Here is a 26,258-nt window from a genome sequence, read left to right on the forward strand (position 1 = left end):
CAATTTGTCAGAACAGTGTTTTATCACTTAACATTTGGTAAAGGGAGGGAGGAAAACAGTGTGATCTACAAAATTAAATAAAATTGCATTGGAGAAATTCCATCACATCCAAAACTTTCATCGAGAACTCTGGGGAACAGAACACAGCATCTAAAAACACAGTGACATTAAGTCCATACCACAGTTGAAAATGGAAATGAATGCTAGAGATCAATAAATACTGTACAACGAATGCGTCAAAGCAAAGGAAACCTGTCTGAAAACCAGCTCCACTGATCAAATATGAAGGAGAAAGCTGAAAGGGGGCTCGTCTAGATCAAGGTAAGTGAATAGAAACAGATTTTTTTTTTCTTTTTTTCATAAAACACATGCGCAAGAGCAAAACTCAAAACCGTAACAAAGCCTGAGCCCATTTATCCAAAATAGTGCATTTGCTTTTTAAACCAACAGACCTCTAACACAACAGTCGAGAACAGCTGATCATAATCTGTTGGTGCTGCTCCATGCACAAAGTCCAACAAACCTCAAGAGTATTTATGTAATATACTTCACAGCGGCACACAGTTTTGTTCTGAATCTGGCGTTTACGTCCACCAGACAAAAAAAAGAATAAAGTAAAATAATTGGCAATATATACATTTGTTGGCAAACTTGTGGAAACGAGAATAATAAAACGAGACTGTATGACAGTGCTGGTGATGAATTCAAAGATGTCACCTGTTTTGATGTTCCCTGAGAAAACGTTTCATAGCCTCTCTAAGAAATTCACACACAAGCACCACTTCGTCATTGTTCCCACTGAAATTCTTTTGTCCCGTTTCATAAAGTCAACATAAAGCAACATTATTCAAACAAACTCACTAAACATTTCAGAGGTAAATTGAACAGGAAAAGTCATTCAGATTTCTTTTTAAAGTAGCATTAAATGTGTTAACCACAAAATCCATAAAGCTGAACCTAAACAAAAGCTCATTCCTCTTGAATTGGCAACATTCAAAATTATACTCCTATTTACAAAACTATTCAATGCAAAGGAAAAAAAACGGGAAATGCAATGCAGTATAAATCCTTATATCTTTGAAATTAATAAGTTATCCAGTCAACCAAAAAAAAAAAAAAAAAAAGTCAAAACAGAACATAAATTATGCAGAATGAGCGAAAGACAAGCATACAGAGTCCTCGCACACTACATCACTGACAGTGTTCAGAGCGGGCGCTCCAGGATGCAGTACCTCTCTGTGGCCACTGGGTTGTTGTGACAAAGGCAAAGTAACGTGTGGCAACGCATTTCTTTTCCCAGTGTAAACGCAATATTTCACTAGCTTTCGGAAGATATATTAAATTTTTTTTTTCCCTTAAATAAAGCAAAAAGGTTGACAAGGCCCACTAAACGTTTTCTTTCATTCTAAACTAAACGTTTTGTTTTTACAAAACAAGGTACAACTCAACTCAAATTTATTTTCCTCTGCAGAACTTGAACGGTATACAAAAAGTACCTTTAGAATATTCCTTTAAATCGCCTATCACGTCCACCGCAGAATAAATGTAGTATAAACAGTCAAATCATGTTATATCTTTGCCACTTTTTGATTTCTTTTGACGGTTGTCCAATACTTCCCACTTTGAGAGGACTTCCTGCGCATCCTAAAAGTGCGGCTCACTTAATCATCAATACATCACTCACTGCTGTACAGTTATTGCTTAAAGGGGCAGAGGGGACTGGAGAGGGGTTTATAAATGTTCAGCACCATTTCAAAAGCTCATACATCAGCCTGAGACAATCAAAGGAGAGAGAAATAGGCAGATTGATAATGACTTGAGGGGAATCCGAAGACCAGTGTCGAGGCTGCGGAGGGCTAGGAAGACGTCCTTAGCCTGCGAGCGCCTGGACACTCATGCTACAGATGCGGTGAGAGGTAGGGTGGGGGAGAGGAGAGGCCTCAGCCCGCGATACACACTTGCGGCTCATTTTCCCGGCTGTAGGAACACACACTGCTCTCTGGACCTCCGACTAGCCGTTTCTGTGCTTCCAACTCTTGCCTGTTAATGTTGAAATGCTGTCCAAAGTAAAGCAGTTTCCCTACTCTGATGGGTAACGTGTTGTGTTTTGTGTGATTGGTGAAATAAAAGTGAGCCGTTAAACATACCCTGTCACAAAACATGCACAGTGAGTAAGAGAACAGTGTGTGTGTGATGATAGTCCCAGCGTATAAAGAAAAGCAGCTGATTTTGTTGATTTATTACACGTCTCGTTCTTTCCTCCGTCATGCTACAGGAATAAGCCTTTATGGTGGCTCATTTTCAACATCTTCCCAAGCCTCTGTTTAGCCGTCGCCTGTCCTTTCTTAGGACGCTTTCCTGCAATAAAACCACAAAAACATGATGTTAGCAAAAGCAGAGTCAATACAAGCCATTTAGCGTGTTCTCTGAAAAACTGATGCAAACATTACTGTTAAGGCCTTTGCACTCTAAGTCCGAAATTTTCGTATGTTGAAACTATATCGCTAGCAAAGCATCAAACTGAGCCACTGACGTCCTGAAGTAAAGTTTAAATCGCCCGGGATAATTCCGCTGCTCCTTAATACGGTGGTGGAACTCTCCTTCCTCTTAATATCTCAGGTTTGGATTGACCCAATATTTTATTTCCTTTTCTCTTTTTAAGAAGAGAGAGGACAACAAAATCATCCTCACTGCTTGAAGACTCCATTTAGTACTGTTTTGCGAATATTTTCACAACGGATAAAATTAATACGCATCAGACAGTGTGCAAGGTTTCTGTGCGTGACGAATTTTTAGGAAACTGAATACGAAAAAACGCATATGGAAACTTCGGACTCCGTGTGCAATGGTGTTTATTCCCACAAATACACATTTTTGGAATGATTTTGTGAACTCCCAAAAATGTTTTCTGGGTAAATGTCACATAAGTGGGTTAATGATAAAATAATAATAATAATAATAATAATAAAATTATTTAAAAAATGTAGTTTAAAATGGCAATATACTTAAATTTATTTTTTCAGATAATTTTTAAAAACTTTAATACCATGTTAAAGAAAAGTTAAGACAAATGCAATGACTCTAAAACTGTCATGTGGTGTAACCATCAAGTAAAAACTAAGACATTTTCTTTGCACTCTGAATAAATGTGATTTCTAAGTGACTATTTTAAAAATCTCCCTTCACATAAGGCAAAAACTAATATTTTTTTTAACAAATATAACTTTCAAAAAGGTTTTTAAGAAAAAAAATAGTTACAACATAAATATTCTCATACATATTAAAAAATAACATTATATAAAATTGTGTATATATATATATATATATATATATTTTACAAATACCATTATAAACATGAATTCAATTAATTCAAACTAGTGTAAAATAGTTTCAACAAAAATATTCTCACACATATAAAAAAAATTATATCTCATATACATATATATCACACACACATTATTATTGTTTTATATTAATAATGTGTTAATATTAATATTATTTGATTCGGCAAATAAAGGTTTTTATAAGAAATAACAATACAAATATTATTATTGTTTCTATGATTGATTTTTTTTTTCTTCTAAGAAATAGTCATGAAGTTTAGTCTGCTGACCTTTAGTGGCCTGGTTGCTGATGGGCGTGGGGTTGGGGGCGTGTCTTTTGGAGGGGTGGAGGGGAGGAGAAAGTGAGCTCTCTCTGTATGAATACTCCTCTCCGAGACTCCCATCCTCTCCCTCCGGGCTGCGGGCTGCCGAGCAGGGTTCACTGCTGTCCCACGCGTCGCTGCTGCTGCTGCTGCTGCTGTTACTGTTACCCTGACTGGACCACCAGTGCTGCTGTAAAATATCGCCCCCTGCTGACGCCCGCTGACACAGCAGCCCCGCCATGCACAGCATGCCCTGAATGGCATCATCTGTGTTCGGTGAGGTAGGACGTTCTCTGTGGGAAACAAGTTTTCAATTTTAGCACGAAAAAATGAGCTTTTAAACTGTGTCAGGTTTCTCAGGTGTGTAAAATGAAGGGCAGTCGTACCGTTTAAGCGCTTGCTTATGCTGCCGGCCGCTCAGATGCTCCACAAAACTCCCGGAGTCTCTCTTGCTTCCTCCATCCTCTTCCTCAGAACTCTCTGACTCGGAGTGTTTCTGTTTAAAGAAAGTGTGATGGAGAGGATTAGGTTGGATAAGCCATTTGTCCAAGTGAAGAAAAGTGTTCAGCTCCATCATCAGTACCTCATCAGAATCTTCTGCTTCTGACTCAGAGTCACTGTCTGAAGACGTTTCATGTGGCGACTCTGTCTGCACAGTTAGACCTGAGAGATGAGAGTCAAACACATGTCCTGTCACATTATAATCACTCACTGTTAACAGAAGAAAATGATGCTTCTGTCTGGCTTCAGTGTTATGAAAGCATTCTGGCGAGCAAAAGCTAAGCTGCTCACCGTGGTTGACTGGGTTCTTGATAGTGCAGTGTACTCTTAATTCATCCCCCCGCTTTTCTTTGTTCACTTTTTCTTGTTGGCACATCGACATTCTTTCCAATTTGATCCCGTGCTGATGGTACTGCAACATTTCCACTCCAGTGACGTTGGCTGCCACATTACTGACAGGAAACCTCTCCCTGTGAGGAAGGACGACACACTTCTTCATGAGATGATCATTTAATTACTATATTACAATAAACTAATATAAACGAAAAAGAAAATATTACATAAACATACCATTCAAATGTTTGGGGTTGGTAAGATTATTAGGATTATGACCATTACTATTATTATTATTAAAAACAAAAAAAAAAAATTGTTCTATTTTAATATATAGTTTAATATACATTTAAAAATTAACACAACAACAATTACCACAATCAACAAAAAATTCATCAGTCAATTAATAATCATAGATAGATAAAGCTAGTATAAAGAAACTAGTATTAATCAAACTATATCACATCAAGAATTACAAGGTACCAAAATTTTAGTAGTCAATATACCAATACCAGTGAAATTATACTATTATTACTACTAAATTCCACACTGTATATACAGAGTTCCATAATATAGATGTTTGCATGTTAAAAGAAAACAATGGGATGTAACTATTCAATGATTTCTCAATAAAGGACCCTCACCGCATAATTTTGCCATTGCACAGCACCAGGCGCAGGGCGTTGTCATGACTACCATCAACAGCTACTGCAGACACTTTCTTGAACTTGCCATTCACTTTGGAGCTGAAGGCTGGGTCCTGTTACAAGACAAGAGAGGTGTTTTTACTGGAAACCAGTAATAATTGCATGCTGCTAAAGCAGTGACATATCCAATATCAAGGTGAAAATGTCCTCTACAATCATTTGATAGCATTGCATGACAGTCATACGATAAGGAATGATAAAGGCTATGGAGAACGGACAAGAAATTTGAGCTTAATGCTACAGTGCATTATGGTGGGGGGGATAAAAACAAAAAAAAACAAAAAAAAATAACACACTCACCTCCTTAAGAGGCCCGACCTCCAGTCTCTTTAATACCTCCAGCGTGTGAAGCTCCAGGACATCCAAGTTAGAGGGCAGTTTGCGGCTGTGATGATGATGAAGGTGGTGCCGATGACGATGGTCCAGCAGCCACCGAGCGGCCCGCTGTGCCTGATATCCCTTCTCCAGTGATGAGCGCGATAAAGAGCACTCAGCACTTCCCTGAGATTTTCCAGCTTTATTCGATTCATCCTGTTGAAGAAAACACAGCAAATCAAGTTAACCTCTAGCAGCTGCTTTAGCAGCGATGTAGAATCAGCCATGACATTAACTGGCAAACATTTAAGTAAGGAAAAAAAAACATTAAGAATTAAGATTAAATATATTTGACATTTTATTTTAAATTATTTATTTAATATAATTCTAATATAATTTGGAATAAAGAAAAAAAAACCATTAAGATTAATTTATTATATTTAATTACTATAATATAAATTTACTTTAAAATAAAATTTAATTTGCATACATATTTTATAAAAACATTAAAGGGATAGTTGAAAATTCTGTCATTAATTACTCACCTTCATGTCATTCTAAACCCGTAAGACCTTCGTTCATCTTCAGAACACATATTAAGATATTTTTGATGAAATCCGAGAGCTTTCTGACACTCCCATAGACAGCAATGCAACTGACATGTTCAAGGCCCAGAAAGGTAGTAAAGGCATCATTAAAATAGTGAAAATCAGTGGTTCAACCGTAATTTTATGAAGCCACGAGAATACTTTTTGTGTTTCAAAGAAAACAAAAATAATGACTTTAATAATTTAACAGTTTCTTCTCTTCTGTGTCAGTCTTAGCCACGATGTCACATTTTAATGATGTCTTTACTATCTTTCTGGGTCTTGAATGTGTCAGTTGCATTGCTGTCTATGCAGAGTCAGAAAGCTCTCGGATTTCATCAAAAATATCTTAATTTGTCTTCTGAACAAGAAAGAAGGTCTTACGGGTTTGGAACGACATGAGGATGAGTATTTAATGACAATTTTCATTTTGGGGTGAACTATCCCTTTAAGGATGACCAATTTAATCTCTGTAAAATGTAATATAATTCTAATAAAATTTAAATACATTTTGTTTAAGCATGGAGAATAGTGGCAAATGAACTGTTCCTATGAAACTGCAAAGTGAATATAGAAATAAAAAGCAACATATGTCTTGTCTTAAGACCTATGTGTTACTCCGTCTCATCACCCTTTCAAAACCACTCAACTTCTTCAGGCTTGTCTTACCTCCAGGAAGCGGATCTCCTGGGTCAGAGCTTTAATGAGACGGCTCGGCCTGATGTGGTCTGGAACCTCACTGTTGGGTTGAGTCAGCTGCAGAGGAAACACACAGTGAAAATGAGCACAGCCACAGGAGTTTTCCCATAAAAATAATGTCATAGTAAAAGCGGACATTCTCTCACCTCCCGCCTCAGCCATGTCTTCAGAGATGAGATTAAAGCTTTCACTCCGTCCACTAGATAACCCTGAGGTTGACATTTATCCTCCCGCAGCTCTGAAACACAAACATGTTTCACTCTGGATCTTCATTTGATCATGATGCTTTATCTACAACTACATTTGTGTAAGAAATAATTGACAACGGACCGCTGCATTATTGAAAATCCTGCCCTGGACTAAAGAACTGCATGAGCGGTCCTGTCTCACTCACCTTTAAGGGTCTCCAGAAGGTTTTTGGCCACATACCAGCAGATGGCCTCAAAGTATGGGAACTTAAAGAGATCTGGAGTCTTCAGTCTGCGTTCCATCTCATAACACCTAAAATGTGAATGGGGAGGTACAGGTAGTTTAATTACAGCAGGAATACGTTTAGAAACCAGAAATTACCTTTAGTGACAGCAACAATCTAGAGGAGATTAATCAAAAGGATATATATTGAAGAATTAATTCAGTTTTTTACCTGAGCTGCATGCCTATGTTTAAGTTATGCAAGAAGTTCCCCCCAAAGGCCATGGAGTCCTGAGAAGTGAGCACCGCATGGATCCAACCTGTAGAGGGCAACAGAGATCAACATTCAGGCCTTTGTTATGCAGACCTAGTTCATTTTCACTTAAATTTAGGAAGTAAAAAAATTCATCAAAAAAATGAATACAAACTATTCAAATCTTATTTAATAAAAATAGAAAGAAAACATTTTAAAATATATTTTAGACCATTTAAATTAATTTTAAATTAGTGCTGTCAAACGATTAATCACATCCAAAATAAAAGTTTTTGTTTACATAATATGTGTGTGTACTGGGCATATTTATTATGTATATATAAATACACATGCATGTATATATTTAATAAAAACATGTTACGTTTATATACTAAATGTGTTTATATATATGATATAATTTATATGAATATACATATACACATGTAAATATTTTCAAAATATATGCTGTATGTGTTTTTTTATATATACATAATAAATGTACACAGTACACACTCATATATTCTGTAAACAAAAACTTTTATTTTAGATGTGATTAATCACGATTAATCTTTTGACAGCACTATTTTAAATGTAATATTTTAATAACATTTTTTTATTTTATCCACACCGGGTTAAATATTTTCAGCTTTTTTACAGATAAAAAAAAAAAAAAATAAAAAAAAAAAAAAAAAACACTGACTGATGCTTCAGAGACTATCACAAGTTACTCACAAATTTAATTACTATATAAACATAACTGTAATCCATCAGTTACTGAGAAAAAAAATTATGTAATTAAATTAGTTACTTATGAAAACATTAATGATTACAAAGGGGGTTACATCTTAATATTTTCTGTAAAAAGTTAGAATATGTTGAATAATATTAATTTGTTGCTTAGCCTGTTTTTAATAAGCAGGTGCCATCTGCTATTTAAAGGCTGTTTAGTAAAGCAATGCTATTCTGATGCTTTTGACTGGCTCTCTTGTATGAATATGCAGCACACCAAGTCTACCAATTACATCAATCCACATTGCTGCTGAAAGCTGTAGACTACAACCTGTGCAAAAGTTGATTATCTAGGAATTTAGAAAAGTGATCAAAAATGTAATCAGATGTAATAATAGTTACACTACCGATTACATTTTAAGTAGGGCAACTTGTAATCTGTAACATTTACAAAGTAACCTTTACAACACTGTTCAGCGCTGACATTCATAGAAGTCAGCAAAATACAGTGTACACACACACACACACACAATTCACAACAGTAACCAGTGTATACAAAGACATACAAATACACATCAGCGTGAGCCAAATATAGTCATCTCACACCCACACTGACAGAAACATCACTTTTATCTCTCCATCTAACTGTATGTGTATTGGCCACTGTGTGCAGACATGTTGCTAAACAACAGGGGGATTTCTGCTTCGTCATGTGTGACGTTCTGCTCGAGGAGGGAACCCACATGCTCACTTCCACACACCACAAACACACATGCTGTGATAATGAATCCCTGCCCTGAGAAGAGTTGCGTCTTCTACCTCCGCGGTGCTAAAAAGACCATTTATAGCACTCTAAATGCATGCCGAATTAACATAGTGCTTCTGACGGGTGATTAAAATAACACCCAGATACTTCTCGTTCTACATTCTTTCCATTTGGTGAGATGCATGTGAATTGCATCACAGCCCCTGCAGAGTGTTTTTATTATGTTTACCACGTTGCTCAGTGAAGAACGTTGCCCAACACTCCCACTATAACAAGGGTCAACGGTGTTGGACACTGATCCACATTTTCCTGGCAGGAGCTCTGGGAAACCGCCTGAGATTATTTTCACCTTGCCGTACCGTGTACGCGTGTTTCTACGAAAGCGCACATCCTATTTTGTGTCGTGGGGTCAATCAAGGACACAAAAGAGAAAAAATAAAAAATAATCTACTTTTCTTGGCAATGTACTCCTTGTATTCCTATTGATTTCGAGAAATATTTACTGACAATAAAAATGTCATGTGGCGCAACCGTCAAATAACAAGTAACACCATTTTTTCCCCTTACGCCTTGAACATGCGAGTAACCAAATCTTAATCATCTTTTCAACATTTTTTATAAATGTATGTTTCAAGGTTTCATGGCATTACAAATATCATGAATTATTATATTATAAATATCATTACTTTTTGGGGAGTCACACCACATGACATTTTACAACCTGAACTCATCTTTTCTTGCCAAAAATGTTTGGATATTTTAAGAGACTTATTGACCTTGACACATAGTCATGAGGGACTTTATGATATAATATCTTGTTTCTACATGTTGGTTGCACCACATGATTTATGATAATATAATAAGATAATGGCAACCAACTAAGGTTTTCTTTAATACCCTCATTATTTTAATGATGATTGTTTCTTTGATATCAAGACAGTTGTAGCACCCTGGCATTTTTGACATGAAAAAAAAAAGAAAATTAATTCATATTTATATTTATACATTTATATTATATTTTAATTTGAACATCATTTCATTAATAATTTAAAATTAATTTTAACTAATTTTATTTGGGCACCTAATGATAACTGAGGATAATCTTTTAATGGACGCTAAAAATAATACAGAAGTCTGGCCAATTCTGTGTTCTCACCGGGGGGGAGGAAGATGGTAGTTCCCTGCTTCACCACACATTTGTAACACTTGTCGACTTTATCCCCGAAGAATACTTCGCTCTGATTGGGTGATGAGCTCCAGGACTCATATAGTGCAAGGTTAGCCTTAGTCGGCTTGATCAAGTAGAAAATCTTCTCTCCCTGCGCAAAAAAAAAAAGGCAGCCTTATCAGCGCGTATCACTTACATAACAGTAACACCACATGACCGGATCTCCACAAATTGCCATTTAGAAACCATTTGGATAGCAATATACAAAAGTACACTTCATAAAACAGATTCACGTCATCAAACAGGCCTCAGTTCTCACCCAGAGAACATGATACCACACTGAAGTTCCTCCAAAATCGATGTGGAAGTCAGTGTAACTGTTTTTCATTCCTATGAGGCAATACTTCTGCACAAACGGTTTGGGGAAGAACGAGTCATCAGGCCAGTAGTTCTCCACCCAGGACATCTTCTGCACAATTTCAGGAACCTCCACCAAATCGCCCATCCTAAAACAGATCAGAAGACAAAAATCAAACTTCAAACAAGCATTTATATGTCTTGAATGTATAATGAAACAACAGCTATTTTAATGCTAGTTAGGAGTTATCACTTTGCAATTTTAACCAGTAAAAAAATAAAAATTAAGTTATGTTGCCTAGAAATGAAAATGATGGTTTCCCACAGAGATATACCTTGTATCAGAGAACTCCAGGCTGATGAGATTCAACACTTTTGGTCGTTCAGGCTGGTAGTAATATTTCACGAACTCTCCCAGCTTGAGCTTGCTGTCTGCCTGTCTTGCGACATCAATCACGTCAATGACTTTATTTGCACCTGGAAAAAGAAAGTGGGATATTTTCAAATTGGGTGTGTGTTTACAGGACGGATCTTCTCATGTATAAATTCTCTGTTATGTCGGTTTCACAAACACAAAGTCTGTAACAAGGCTTTTGAGAGACACAGCTGCAGGGCCGCAAATCATGAACGACAGCTGAGGACCGGAAACAGCACTGGAAAACACACACACAAACAACTACAATCCCTCAACACACACACACACACACACACACACACACACACACACACACACACACACACACACACACACACACACACACACACAGCTGGCCAGCGTCTGATGACAGGGAACAGCTGGACGAACAGTCCCACAAACACATAATTGAGAAAGGCTCAAGGCCAAATTTGGGAACCGGACATAACTGCAAAACTCTGCACTGCTTTTGAATCCAAGCTTATATTTTTATGGTCATCATTCATTTCCAGTGATATTAAATTAAAATACTCTAGACAACATATAAAGGTAAGGCATTTAAAGTCCACCCCAAAATGATTCTTCATTTATTTATCTATCATTATTTTATTATTATAAGTTGACGGATCAGTGTTTTTAGTATTTTATTATAGTATTAAATACTATTATTATACTTAAAAATACTATAATTATATTATTATAGTATTTATTATGTTTATATATGTAATATTTAGAAGTGGCTTTGATTTTTATATTTTCAGTTCAATTTCAGTATGTTTTAGTAATTTTATGTGCTTTTGACATTTTAATAAGTTTACGATTTTCTAGCTAAGCTTTAACGTTTTATTTCGCTTTTAGGATTTCAAATTCAAAGGCAGCATTTCTTATTTTCATTGAAGGCAAGTTTTAGGCAATATTTTAATATATTTTAGCTTTATTATTACATTTCAATTACAGAAAATTAGCTCCAAAAATGACAAAAAGTCAGAAATGACAGAAATTTTGGGTAAATATACCTTTGATTTCTGTTTAAAATTGTTCTGATAAGTAAAATAGCATACAATCGGTTAAAGTCTGACAGTCTGACCACACACACAACAATATGCTTTTCCAAATTTGGGCATATATGGAAGGATGTGTGTTTCTTATAATGTGTGTTTATCTTTTCTAAGACAAGAAAAGCAGGTGTAGGGAGAAAATGGAGGAAACGTCAGACAGAGAAGGTTAGTGGCCTTTTGTCTGTGCCCAACTGGCTGGGTAACATGATTTGATGAGTGGCCCACCCCCCCCTCTCTTTCTGTCTCTCTCTCACACACACACACACACACACACTTCTTCCCCTGGACACCTGTTACTATTAAAACACTTCCAGCTTAAAGATCAGCGGCGTGCGAGAGAGGGAGCCATGTAACATAAGCATTGAGATAAAACAGCCCTGTTGGGAATCTGAGCCCAGACTGACTGTGCTGTACAACAGCTTTGTAACTGGAGATGAAATGTTTAGGCCTAATGTAGAGGAGAGAGAAGATAACCTCCACAGCTGTACAGGAGTTGGGTCTGAACTCATTCACTACCGGCACGGACGGATAAACACAATCACAATGCCACTCGGTAATCTAATGCTTTCCACTCCAATGTGTTTGAGTAAAAAGTTTGAGTAAAAGGGTGTGTCTTCATCACTTGGGTGCCCACCTCAGAAACTTTACCATTCCTTTATTTATTTTCCTTGTTATGGATGGATTTTATTTCACTCTTCACTCAGTCTATGAAAATCACAGATTTAAATCATGATGGAAAAAAAAAAACAGTCAATATAATATAAGCATTTTATTATGTGAAAATGATTTATAAGTGTGTGCGCATATATTTACTTACTTATTAAATTAACATTTGTGACAAATAGAAAGCTTAATAGAACATTAAAAGAACAGCATTTATTTGAAATACATATGTACGCATATAGTGCATACATGTATATAGTGTATATAGTGTGTGTGTATATATATATATATATATATAAAAACGTGTACGGGTCTGGTTATGAGTCCAAATGTGTTATTGATCTAACTGCGTCTCTTTTGCTCTAGTGCTCCACTTGCCAGACACTCTCTCGAGCTGTTATCTGAAAGACAGTAAAAGCAGTGTGCACACCCTGAGCTCTTACCGACGTAATGCTCCACATCACTGGCAGAGAACAAGGGAGGGGGCAGTTTAAGCCCCAGTCCATCCAGGTCATGGACTGCTATGGGGTAATGGAAGCCCTCCCTCTCCAGGTAGTGCTGGGTCACCTGGCTCCCCTGCATTGGCACCAAAATCTCATGGCCACTATTAACCAGCCAAGACACACAGAAATCGTTGTAAGTTGTAAGTCTTATCAAGTAGGTGCAAATTCCAAAGCCATAACTAGACGTAACTAGTGACTGTGATTATATCCTAAAACACATTAGAAGTCAAAGTAGGAAAGTTCAAGGTCTAATCAAGTTTTTATCCAGAGGTGCTTGTACCTGGCAAAGCTCCTGGCCTGGAGTTGCTGTACAAACACAGCAGTTCCTGCCTGAACGGGACGTGTGCCATCATTTGGCTCAGTGTAGTCATGCCTGTGCCAGTTGTTGCGCTTTTTCACTGCGAAAGAGAAGGAAACATTCATAAGACTGATCCTGGAACACAACAAAAGCTATTCAGAAACACGTGTAGATGCACACACTTACTCATGGAGGGTCCATGGATGGGCTCACAGTTGGGACAGTGATAAACATCGATATCAGCAGCATGGTGCTCCACTACCTGAACACAACTGAAAAAAGAAAAAAAAATGTAAATAAAAAATGCAGAATAAGTACCCTAATATAATTCTGCCACAACCATATGAATGTTGCAGTACCCACTAGCAAAGAACACAAACTATTCTAATTCTTAAAAATGCAAATTTGTGGTTAGCCAGCATCCTTTTAGCCATTAGCTATGCAAGCAAGTTCACCACATAATTTACTTTTCTTTGGATGAGAACTCATCACTAAACATCACTTCATTCACCAATACAACTATAAAACAAAAATATCTATAGTGTCAAGTTAGGGGCGATAAGACCAAAATCTTAGATCATGATATGAGCTCTTATCAAAACATCGATTGCAAAATTCAAAAGTATAAACACTATCAACCTTCACTTTGTATTGTCTTCTTTAGGGTCTCTTAGGGTGGCTAGGCTATAACATATATGGACCACAAATCTTATTTGCTTAAAAAACACTGGGTGGATCTTTATCATTAAAAGGTGGTAACCTTACTCACTTCTTCTGTAGGTGAGGCTGGATCACAAATGATTCGCACGAAGATAAGACGCATTTTAAAAAACACTGGGTGGATCTTTATCATTAAAAGGTGGTTGTGTACTAGGGCTGCACAGTTAATCGAATTTCTAATCGCAATTACAATTACGGATGCCACAATTTCATAATCGTTCCAAGCAGCAATTAACCATTCAAAGTCCACTTATGTTATTCTGCATGCTTAAGATGCTTTTTTTATTTTCTATGTTATCTTAAGGGTTTTTCCATTGTTTTAATTTTAGTTGTAGTATAACATTATAATACCATTCACATGTTTACCTTTTTATTTAAAGAAGAAACCAATCCAATGTATAGGTGACATTTGAGACTTGATACTATAGAAAAGCAAGAATTTTTTTCAGTTAGTGTCTTCGCTTGTTTATTTTCATATAAAAATATGCCATGCAGTTGCTTCCAACAAAGGTGTAAAAATCATTTCCTTTTGCTGCTGTGCTGATTGCATTTAAACAGATTAAATTCACTTGTTTTTAAATTTGCAATGCATAAAAACATGCAAATGATACGTTTCTACCGTTTAATCGTGTCTACCGATATATCGCCTGCCCCTAGTGTAACCAAACATACAATTCACAATAAAACAGTACAATCCAAAAGTTTAATGAAGCAGATGTGAAGAAAGAACCACTCATATAATCATATGGACATAGTATAAACAAAATTCATATATGACCAAAAACCACCACATTACTCTATTATATACTAAAAGTGGGTCACCCGATGAATGGCTGTTTGCAGACACTACTTGTGCTACATGACTAGTGAGGTTTTATTCTGAGCAAATATCAATGATGCAGAGACAGCTGAATGTTGCATGGGACAAAGGTGTCATCATCTGACCATTTCAGAAAACACTACAAAATTGTACATTGTTTACCACTGTGTACATCAAACATTGTGTGGGTGGGTGATGATACAATCACCAGGGCGCTGCGTCACAGTCGTGGGATTTCCACCACCATCCATGTCACTTAAACTGCAGGCCAAATCACCTCGCCAAACAAGCCAAACCGCAACCACCCACACAAACACACATTCCAGAGGTTAGTTTCAGAGTCGCGCTGCCAACCATGTGAAATCAGCGAGCTGAGTTTTGACAGTCCAGCGGGAAGAGATTTACTGATTTACTGATGCTTAGATGAGTCAAACAACTGGGGCCACACAGGAAAACACTCACACAGACGCATTTACTGACACCTACTGTGATATTTGCTCTACTTTTCCTGTCACTTACATAAATCAGCATCTTTCTAGTCAAGCAAGAACACTATCATACTAAATGAGGGGGGAAAAGGCCAAAAACAACTGCAATACTAATTCAACAAAATTTGTTACAAAAGCCTTTAAGCTGAACACAACAACCCTTGAACTTAGCCCCTCATTCAAATTCTGCACTTGCGGTCTTGTGGCCTTCTCTTGTATTTGTCTGTTAAATCCACAAAAGCACAAATGTGCAACAACTATGCACCCTTGATACTCTCTTTTACTGCGGCCTCAGTGGTGCAGACTTCACAGCGGACTACCACCCAAAAGTCTATGAGGCATTGCATCATATGCCCTGACCCTAATGGTGCCCTTAAAGGGATAGTTCACCCAAAAATTTAAATTCTGTCATTAATTACTCACCCTCATGTTGTTCCAAACCCGTAAGAATTTCATTCATCTTCACACCACACAAATTAAGATATTTTTGGTGTTTTCTTTGCACACAAAAAGTATTCTTGGAGCTTCATATAAATAACGGTTGTACTACTGCTGTCACATTAAAGGGCACCTATTATGCCCCTTTTCACAAGATGTAATATTGGTCTTGGGTGTCCCCAGAATGTGTATGTGAAGTTTCAGCCCAAAGTGTGGCAGAAAAACAGTTCATTTATTATAACAGCTGGAAAATGTCATTTTTGGGGTGTGTTTAAAAAAAAAAGAGCTGTTTTGGAGTGTATCGCTTTAAATGCAAATGAGCTTCATATTCCCGCCACATCTCCAGAAGAGGGCGTTGCGTATATGTCTCTCTGCATCACATATCTACAGCAATAAACAGCTGGCAGAAGCAACATAACGGAGCGAGAGAACCGGTGTTTAGCCGTACATATGGGAAGCCAAATGCACTGAAAGTAGGACGAAACGGCACAATGTTACAGGGCTTGCACTGCGCTGATGATCAATTGACCAAGCCGTGCGACCAAACGAATCTCACGCTACGAATGGTGCTAACTCATCTCACAAGTGCGGCGCTGAGTTAAAAATACTAATGTACGCACACAAATATGGTTAAAATGCTAAGCACTGAAACAACATGACATTCACAAAGGAGTCTGGAGTGATAAAGATATTTAGGTAGATTTTGAGGCGCATTACCTTGAAAAATTTAAGTAATCCACAGCGTCCTCAGCAGCTCAGATGTTGGGAGAAAATCTCTTATGTTCAGTCTTACATCCAAACACAGAGCATCAGGATTGCTTGCAAGACATTGTTGACATTACAGCTGCTCCAGTGCGAAGAAAATGGAGGACAGCGTACAACAGCTGAGGGCGGAAACTATTGCAATGCAGGGCTGTCAATCAACACCCCGACAGTTTCCCTTGCTTTCTATGGAGGGTCAAAAAGCTCCCAGATTTCATCAAAAAAATCTTAATTAGCGTTCTAAAGATGTACGAAGGTCTTACAGGTTTGGAACGACATGAGAGTGAGTAATTCATGACAGAATTTTCATTTTTGTGTGAACTAAACCTTTAAGGTCTTCCCTGACTCTACAATTTGGAGATACAATGCTATTGTCCACAGAAACTCTGAAGGGGACTTGAACAGCTTAAAGCAGTGATAGTTTAAGGTTTTTTATTTTAACGTTATTTGCTTAGAAATTCCTAAGCAGCTGTTCGCGAGTATACTGATGAATATATAAATATCTGTTGTGTGCTTTCCTCTGAATAACAAAATAAAAACAAAAACAACATTGAGAAAACAGCTGTTAAGAAAGCATTTGATAGGTGCAATGTGGTTATGCTAGCACCAGCTCTGCAATTGGCAATCAGTTTCAAACTCCCTAAAATATCTTTGTTTTTGTCTGATTTTGTTCAAAATGACATTACGCCAGTTTGTTCTTTGATTTTGCTTGCGGTATTTGCTGGTAATGAAGAAGCTGTACATAGACAGATGTTCTGTAGATTACAGGATATTGCTGCAATCATGTACCACACAAGAGCAGTTTAACTCTTCCAGTTCCCCAAATTAAGTCTTATTTGAGTTCTAATATTGCTGCAGTAAACGCTTTGGCTCTCTCTTCCTTTCTCGCCATCAGAATAGAGTTAACATCAAGAGTGGCTATATGGGGCTGTTAAAATCAGCAGGGGACTTGAGCAGAAAGGTGATTCTCCTCAAAGAGACAGCCTTTGAACACAGGCAGAGAATTGAATGTGCTGCTGTCTCAGCTTTGATCTCCTCATTATTGCAGGAAACAGCAAGAAAAACCAAATACAACCAGGAAGCAGAAAGCTGCTGTCATCCCAGACGAGGTCTAGCTGGTGCTAACTGTTACTTGGCTTAATCTCCTTTCTATTCAGGCCAATACCATCAACACTATTCATCTTCAGTTGGCAAAAGCTTTACAGTGTCATTTTATGTCTATATGGTCCATTATTGGTATCAGTTATCCCATACACATAGACATTTTTCCAACTGCAACCCAAAATGCAGCTTTTTTCAGAAAAAAAAATCCTCCAAATCATTTATTCTTAAAAAAATTCTTCCACTAAAAAAAAAAAAAAAATAGAAAATTCTGTTTAAAAAACATCCCCTCAATTAATGTTTTTACCATATTATTTGACACATGCAGGTGTCTGTAGACCATCATTAGAAAAGACCATCTGTCAGACATCAAGACAGATGGCAACAGTAACCAAGGTTGATACTGTCAGTAAAGTTCAGGAGAGATTACTGTGGATCCGTACAACTGTGGTCTAAAACCATTACATTAACAATTCAAAGCCTGAAGAATTCATCGGATGTTTGTCTATTATTCCTATGATTCACTCTGAATAAAACCTCAGTCTATAAATGAGATGGCTTGAACCAGTGCCGCGACTCCAGCTCATGCTGCGATAAAGTCACCTGGGTATCACAGCCAGACATGCGATGACACACGAGCAGATGGGGGAGGAAAGGTTTAAGGATGAACGACTCTACACCCACTCTCCTCCTCCGCTTCTCTCCTACGTGAACCAGACAATGAGGGAGACAACAGAGCGCTCAGATCCTGTCACACAGTTGATGAATGAACTGAACTTCTCAGCAGCTTGGACAACATAAAGACCAACACAATTCAATCAGCTTAAGGGAAATATAAAAGCTGTACTTGTCCCATACAACCAAACAGGCTGCTACTATGCACTATTGAACACACAATCCCATAATGCTTCAAAGTCATGTTAGAATAACAGCATTTATGAGATCAGTCCATGTGAACGGCACAACAATGTCATAATAACCATCTAAAAGCTCTTTGTTTTGCCTAGTGGTGATGAAAAACAGCTACACCTAGATCTTACTTCACCACTTTTCCATTAACCCGGCTTCATTCACTTTATGCCTGGCTCATTAAACAATCATCTTATTACATTCATTTTGTCATGGAGTTTAGCATAATGCTTTTTTATGTACCAAGTGCTCCATTTATCTCACTGTCTTAGTTTCATAACACCATGTGAACCAGGTCAGTGTGCCACATGCCTGGAGTTTAGTCAGCCTTTCTGTCGCCTGAGTAACTGATTAACTACCCACCAGAGAACCAAAGGCACAGAAAGCAAGAAAGTGTTAGTCAGGAACCCTCGGATTAATTTTCTCTAGAGGCCAAAAACCGTGGTCTGAAGCCCAAAGTACAGTGTGTACTCATAAAAACCGGAGTATGATTTGGACTTGAGTAGAACAACAGAGAGGGAGCGCCCACATTACTACCTTGGACAGTGCCAATAGTGGCAATCAAACTAAAACCAAACTACATATTGACAATTTAAGCATTTTATTGAAATATAAGTCAACTTATTCTCTGTATACTTCCGTAACAAATAAACCTGACAGTTTTTTATTGGATTAACCCACAACAGAGCAGGCAGGGGTCAACAAACCAGGCCCGGGTAAGTCAACACTAATCTTCAGGGCGTCTCGGGTCTGGAAGCGACTCACACTAGGCTTCTGTTGAGACTCAGAAGCACTTTAGGATTTAATGAGACATAATGAGTCGAACACCAAAACATCCTCTCAAACCCAGGGACTGGAGGAGGGAAAGTATTTTAACATTGCCTTTACTTGCCCTCTTTCTCTCGCAAGCTCATCAAGCTTGTCAAGAGTGCACACATTCAAGTTAGGCACTTTGTTGAGGCAGATACATTTTTAAGAATGATCCGCAAACAGCTAGAAAGAGTCAAGTTTAGGCCAGAGTCAAGCCATTCTTTGTGTAATAGTTGGATTCCCAACTATGAGCAAGTCAGAGCCAAACAAGTCTGTATTTGGGAGAGTAAGGCTAGATGGGGTGTACATGCACGCATCTGCTGACCCCATGTGACCCCTAAGCCTTTCTTACTTGGGGATCCTCCCCCTAGTATACAGCCAATATTTTTAGCCCAATTCTTGCTAAAAGTTTTTGACTGTAAGAAAGGGGAGGAGTTTAATCAGGCTAAATGACTGGAGAAGTCTGGCATACATCACTAGAGTAAAGTCTGTCATTTCAACAGAAGTTCCAAGATATGTTCGTTCATAATAGTTTGAAGGTTGGGTGAACTTTCGTTTCAACTTCAAGTTTAATTTTAAGACAAAGCTCAGGAGGACCAATGGTGAAACACAGAGCCTAAATAAAGCAATGCGTTCTTGAAGTTTCCAATTGAAAGCAAGGGTTAACAGGCCTCTTTGACAACACTCCAGATCCCCAGAATTTGTTTACTTTCAGTCTGAAAAGGAGAAAAGACTGTCTCAACCTGAGCTCTGAGCTCGTATTGACCTCGCAGCTCCATCAATCAGCAGATCTGTGGCCACCTAAACTCACCTGTAACCCTCAAAGAGCTAGGGTCCTGTTAAACAAATCACAACCTGCTATAAATCTCCAGATGAAATGTCTTCTAAAGTGTAACATCTTATAATGCCCTCAGGGTCAGATTCACAGTCTCTTTTTGAATTGATTCACAGGTTCAGACATTCACCTCACGTGCGTTCAGACAAGACATCCTCATTCTGCCACACTTTCCGTTGTGTCCAAACTCTACCCGAGAAGTTTCACATCTCTGATTTTGGGAAAATGGTGTCTCGTCAATCTGGAGCGAAGTGACACACAGAGCATGTGGTAACAGTTTTGTGCGTCACTGACGCTGCAGAATCGCACTCGTTCCCTTCACTTCTTCTTCTGGCCCGCGAAGGCGCCAGTCTTTGTCTCGCACTCTCACAGGGTTTGGGGAATCTGGCAGCTCCACAAAGTTATGCAAGACTTAATTCTCAACACCCGCACAACCGCTCATTGTGTACTGGCGGTTACTTCTCAAGACAGGAAGGGAAGCTCAGCTCTGGCTCATTTACAGACAAGACTCTGTCCTGAAGCTTAAAGGCAGCTACTTTTGGCAATATGCCAAAAATGCTGGCATGCTGAGATGGATATGGTTTTGTTTGTGTATCTACTTATCAGAAAAATACCTGTTCTGCCAAGCACTAGAAATGCTCATATTGCATAACTTGTCTTGCCACATACAACAATGTGTAAACAATGTGTACAAACAGTATGACACGATCAGACATGATTACCATAAATCTGTCAAAACGCAATTTTGTTTATTACATATTAACCTTATATATATATATATATATATATATATATATATATATATATATATATATATATATATATATATATATATATACACACACACACACACACACACATACACACATATATATATATATATATATATATATATATATAGATATATATATATATATATATATATATAAAATTGTAGTTCAATAAACTATACTACCTTGATCAATATTTGTAAAGAAACTCACACAGCTGAGGCAAGTCTCAAAGCAAAGATTAAAACTTTGGGCTAATGACCGTATAAATCATAAAATGATCCGAGTTACATAAAGCGAGAAACATCCTTTTTCTCTAAGTTCGGTAAAGCATGTCAAGCTCAAGCAGACAGAGGATTTAAACGTCTAGCTTCATAACACACATACAGATGAGCCATGTGGCTTTTGGCAGCTCACTTCTGAAGGAAAGCAGGCAAATCTAATCCCGAGGGAAGGATTGTGGGAGACAGGTTGTCTTAAAAGTTCCCTGTACACATATATCACAAAAAAACATTTGACAGAAATCGATCAATAACGCTCAAATCAGATTCAAGTCGAGCGTGATCTCGCACCGTCATATTTAAATAGCCCCATCGCGCGTCACCAGCACTTTCACATGACACCCCTGATTTACAGCCAAAATACCCCCGTGGCAAGGCGGCCTGTACATACCAACCGCTCCACATCTGTTAAGGAAGCCATAATTTCCATACCTGCCGTGGAACCAGTCTTTACAAATGTCGCATTCGATCATAAACCGGCTAAAATCATAGGGCTGCCGGCAGACACAGTAGAGCGGGGCAGCCGCCATCTTCCTAATGTCCCTAAACAGAGCTGAGCACTGTCGGGGCGGGATTAACGTCCGCGGAAACTCCCGAAGGGAAATAGGGGCGTGGTTAACACAAACGGAAATTGCCGAAGGAAAACCCGACCAGTGCCTGCCACTGCAGACATGGACTCTATCACGAACACTTGGAGGTTTCGATGAATAAAGATCGTAGGCGTACTACTTTTCACAAAAAATAAAAAAAAAATAAAAATAAAATACTGTTAAAACAGTATTAGGGTTTTGAGTTTTCATTTTTCTGATCCGAAAACACCAGGTCATTGACCTACTAACATGATAATCATGCCAACTCACACAGACCACAGCCCGAGGCGAGACGAGACAAGTAAAGCAGGTGTATATTATATTTGCATTACATTTAGTCATTTAGCAGATGCTTTTATCCAAAGCGACTTACAAATGTGTACAACGGAAGCAATAAAAATCAACGAGCAATAATATGCAAGTGCTATATATATATATATATATATATATAATGTACTGTAAATACTATTTTAATACTACCACATAATCACAAACTTAGTTTACTCTTTGTACTCCATATATACTATTTAAATATCAAAAGTAACACTTCACGCTTTATTCATAAATGAACAGTCATAAAACAGAACAGAAGATATCTACAAGAATCCTCAATATCAGCGTGCTGCACGTGCACTACGTGATCAGCGGCGTTCTGTGACGTGCGCAGACTGTAGCCTGGGGGAGGGGCTACGCAAAATCATAACACTGCACATGAACCCGATATAAACACACACGCGCTGATATCACTGGGCAAATATTCATTTTTTCCCCTCTAAAGTGTTTTATTGTCATGGCTGTAGAAAACAAAACAGGAAAATATTACACATAAATGTTAACACTTACATATTATTGGGCCTATTTAATTTAATATAACGTAAAAAAAGGATCATTATTAAACGGCAATATTAAACATAAATAATTAAAAATATATTATGAATACATACATACATATAAATTTTAGATTGTAATACAATAACACTGTTTCCATAACACTGATAAAATATAAAATAAACAACATAAAAAATATTGCTTTATGTGAAATAAAACATCAAATGACAAAATGAACATTAATAGGCCATAATACTGGAAGATCTAAATGAAAAGGGTGAAATAATGAAAGATGTCATGGTGTTTCCCAATTTTCATGAAGTAGCTGTGCAGTTTTAATGGTTTCAAGAATAATTCGGAGCGGAGGGATCGATATTAACTTCACGTTTGAATTTAAGTAACGTGACATTTACAGGACATGGTGACGGAGAAAGATTCGCACAAAATTTGGTAGACGTGTGCGCCATCTAGCGTTGGATGGATGAATGTGACGATGTTATCTACTTGTGATGATAAGCCTGCATCAATTTACTTTACATGCCACACCACAAGTACATTATAATGACGTCAGAGTAACACTAATAAAACGATTATGAATGCATAATGTATTGCATAAATATATATAGCCTACACATGAGGTATGAGGTATGGTCTAGTAGTTCATTATTTAAAAAAAAATATTCATTAAGAAAGAAAGAAAGAATTATTTTATGGTTAAATGGCTATTATTATTTGCTTACTGTGGTAACATTGTCATTTAGCATTATTATTATTATTATTTAAATCCTAACTAGTAGCTGTAGTACTAGAAACTGTTTTTCATTGCGTCTCAGTATGTGGATTTTTAAGAATGTTTATTTTAAGTTAATATTAGCTGCTGGATCAGCTCACCTGAATTCTCACCAGCAATGATTTTGGTAATAATTTTTAATCTTAAATGAGATCTTAAATCGCAGAAGAGCCCTTGACGGAGCTAGAGCTTTTGTTCATCCAAGAATTGCTTGATTTTCTTTACCACGGTAAGCAAAATAACATCCACGTCCATCAAACACCAGGTCTGAGTGATGCTCATAGTGATGTTTGCTGCTCAGGGAAAACAAGTTATAATAAATTGTAAAATTATAATAAATATAATATAATAATATAATAAAAATATAACTTTTTTAATATACAACAGATTCAGAGGATGAGGAGGGCTGGAATGACACAGAGCCTCAAAGCAGAAGACCTGGTCTGGACTCAAATCATGATTCTGAGTGTAACATCACAGTCACCATTCAACACTGAGGACGTGACCGAATACCTGCAGACAGTCTATACTCCAGTAGTTATGCTCCTAGGACTGTGGATGTGCTCACTTAGGTCAATGTGATGTATATTTTGTAAGTAAATATCTGCATTTAGCAGCATTGTAATTAACATTTATAATTCTAAATGCATGCTGTTCTCTCAGTGAGCACTAGATGTCGCTAAGCGCGTGTTCTGAATTTGTTTCGTGTTTATTTTCATTGGGAAGGGTTTTCGTTTGTTTCCCATTCTTGCCCAGATTGTCCACACTGTCCCGTGTCTTGTTGTATATTTAGTTTGTGGATATGTTATTTATTAATTTATCAGGTTTTAAAAGTAAACTGGTAAAGTTGATTTGTTCTATACTGACACTGCTGTCTGTTTGTCCATAAAATTACTCTTCTGTTTCAGTTCATGCATTTGTCATCAAATAGATCATACATTCACCATGTTATGTTATTTAATTCATTATATCTTTTCCAAAGAGTCTATTCCTATTCATACAAGGACAGACATGGTCATGGCATACAAATGCTTTTTTTCCTTAACTGTCTGCCATTTCTATTTTCAAACCAAACACATTCTTTTCCCCACAGATGATTCACATACTCACCAAACTAAGGTTGAGAAACACATAAAACATTAGTTTGATGTACTACAGACACTGCTAAAGAATAATCCACAAAGAATATCCATAATTAGTAAATATGTGTAGATTAGCTTCTGATATATATATATATATATATATATATATATATATATATATATATATATATATATATATATATATATATATATATATATATATATATATAGATATATATATATATAAGATGCATAGGATTGTGATCATTTTTAACACTTGACAAAACATATTTGACCTCATTTCCTCTTCTGGTGTATCTAAACAGCTGGAAAACCTCATCTGAGCCCTATATCCCTGCAGGTAAGTGGTGTATTTCTCCTCTCTAATGGCTCTCTCTCTGTCTCATGGGTCTCTGTGGACTAGTGCACTTATTTATCTCACCAAAAGTGTCTGGCGTTTCCCTGACCTCGATATTACGGTCTTCACTGATTATATTTTAGGCATGATGTGTTCTCGTAGGCCACATTTGCACCCATGTGATTATAGCAATATAAATATACTGTATGCATACTGTAAGAGAAGTGCTTTTGTCCTGCTCTAAATGTAGCCTAATAGCATAAAATTATTAATAGTAGTAGTTGTAAATATATTAGACATAATGTAGCTATATTTTACATTAGCTATTTTATCAGCCAGTAGCCATTTTCAATAGCTATATTTTTTATTAGCCAATAAACTGAAATACAACAAATGAAATCTTTCTGGGGGCATAAAATCAACAGTTTCAGGTTGCTACTACTCTCCTGATATCTTAATTAAGAAGAAAAAAAAGTAGAGTAGTTTTGCACGTTTTATCATTACTTCGAAAAAAGAAAAAACAGTCATATGGTACAACCAACAAAGTCATGCGATTCAATCAATATGCAGAAACATCAGGAAAAAGAATGACTATGTGTCAAGGTTCATTAATCTCTTCAAAAATTTCAAGTAGAGCAACTAACAAAAATTGTAATATTACTGAATGAATAATTCATGATATTTATAATTAATAAATAAACAAAAAATTATATATTTTTTTACCATAAAAAATATATCAAAACCCTTTTTTTTTTTTTTTAATTTTAAGGTGTGTAAACTTACTTGTATTCAATGTGTAAAGAAAATGTGTTATTTTATATTTCACGGTTACACCACATGACATCTATCTAGTAAAAAACTTGAAAATTGCAACAACAAAAAATCTCTTAAAACCATATGACACTAACACGAATGCAAAGTGTGCATTTCTAAGAAAAAACGTGTTTTAATATAGCTTTTGAAAGAATTTCCCTCATCTTCATTGGGGACACTCTTATTTTTCATTGACCATCTATAAAAGGCAGGTTAAGGCCAGACAAAGCTGGAAAGTAAAACAGACTTTGCCGACAGTCTGGCTCTGGAATTTTAAAGTTCATAGTTAATGGTTTACAGACTACAGCTCTAACTTTTCTGACAGATAGGGGGAGTGTGTGGCTATGGCAGAGGTCCAGACGTGCAGCGGGGCAGCATGCTGCTCTCTCAGTAATAACTCCTCTGCTGACACTACTGTTATCAGTGTTAATGTTGCGGCGTGATTGTTTTCTTC

General features: G+C 37.0%; 1 protein-coding gene across 1 annotated transcript; it reads right to left on the reverse strand.

The window, feature by feature from the left end:
- Positions 1-3: 3 nt before the first annotated feature.
- On the reverse strand, positions 4-21,927 carry LOC109050707 (lysine-specific demethylase 7A-like). Its single transcript, XM_019068279.2, has 18 exons — positions 21,776-21,927; positions 13,596-13,681; positions 13,392-13,509; positions 13,052-13,212; positions 10,808-10,949; positions 10,435-10,621; positions 10,104-10,266; positions 7,432-7,519; positions 7,183-7,289; positions 6,935-7,026; positions 6,759-6,845; positions 5,488-5,718; positions 5,125-5,240; positions 4,439-4,617; positions 4,230-4,309; positions 4,033-4,142; positions 3,614-3,939; positions 4-2,358 (listed from the first exon to the last, which is right to left on the reverse strand). The coding sequence occupies exons 1-18, from the start codon at positions 21,871-21,873 to the stop codon at positions 2,270-2,272; spliced, it is 2,460 nt and encodes an 819-aa protein (XP_018923824.2). The 5' UTR covers positions 21,874-21,927; the 3' UTR covers positions 4-2,269.
- Positions 21,928-26,258: the final 4,331 nt, after the last annotated feature.

Source organism: Cyprinus carpio, chromosome B4 (genome assembly GCF_018340385.1).
Source record: "Cyprinus carpio isolate SPL01 chromosome B4, ASM1834038v1, whole genome shotgun sequence".
Taxonomy (NCBI): Eukaryota; Metazoa; Chordata; class Actinopteri; order Cypriniformes; family Cyprinidae; genus Cyprinus; species Cyprinus carpio.

Excerpts from the sequence above, each read along its gene's own strand:
- LOC109050707 (XM_019068279.2), bottom strand. The coding sequence starts at position 21,873 with ATGGCGGCTGCCCCGCTCTACTGTGTCTGCCGGCAGCCCTATGATTTT. Across the intron at positions 5,719-6,758 it reads AGGAGATCCGCTTCCTGGAG|GATGAATCGAATAAAGCTGG; the intron begins GTAAGACAAGCC and ends TTTCTTCAACAG. Across the intron at positions 4,143-4,229 it reads AAGCAGAAGATTCTGATGAG|AAACACTCCGAGTCAGAGAG; the intron begins GTACTGATGATG and ends TTCTTTAAACAG.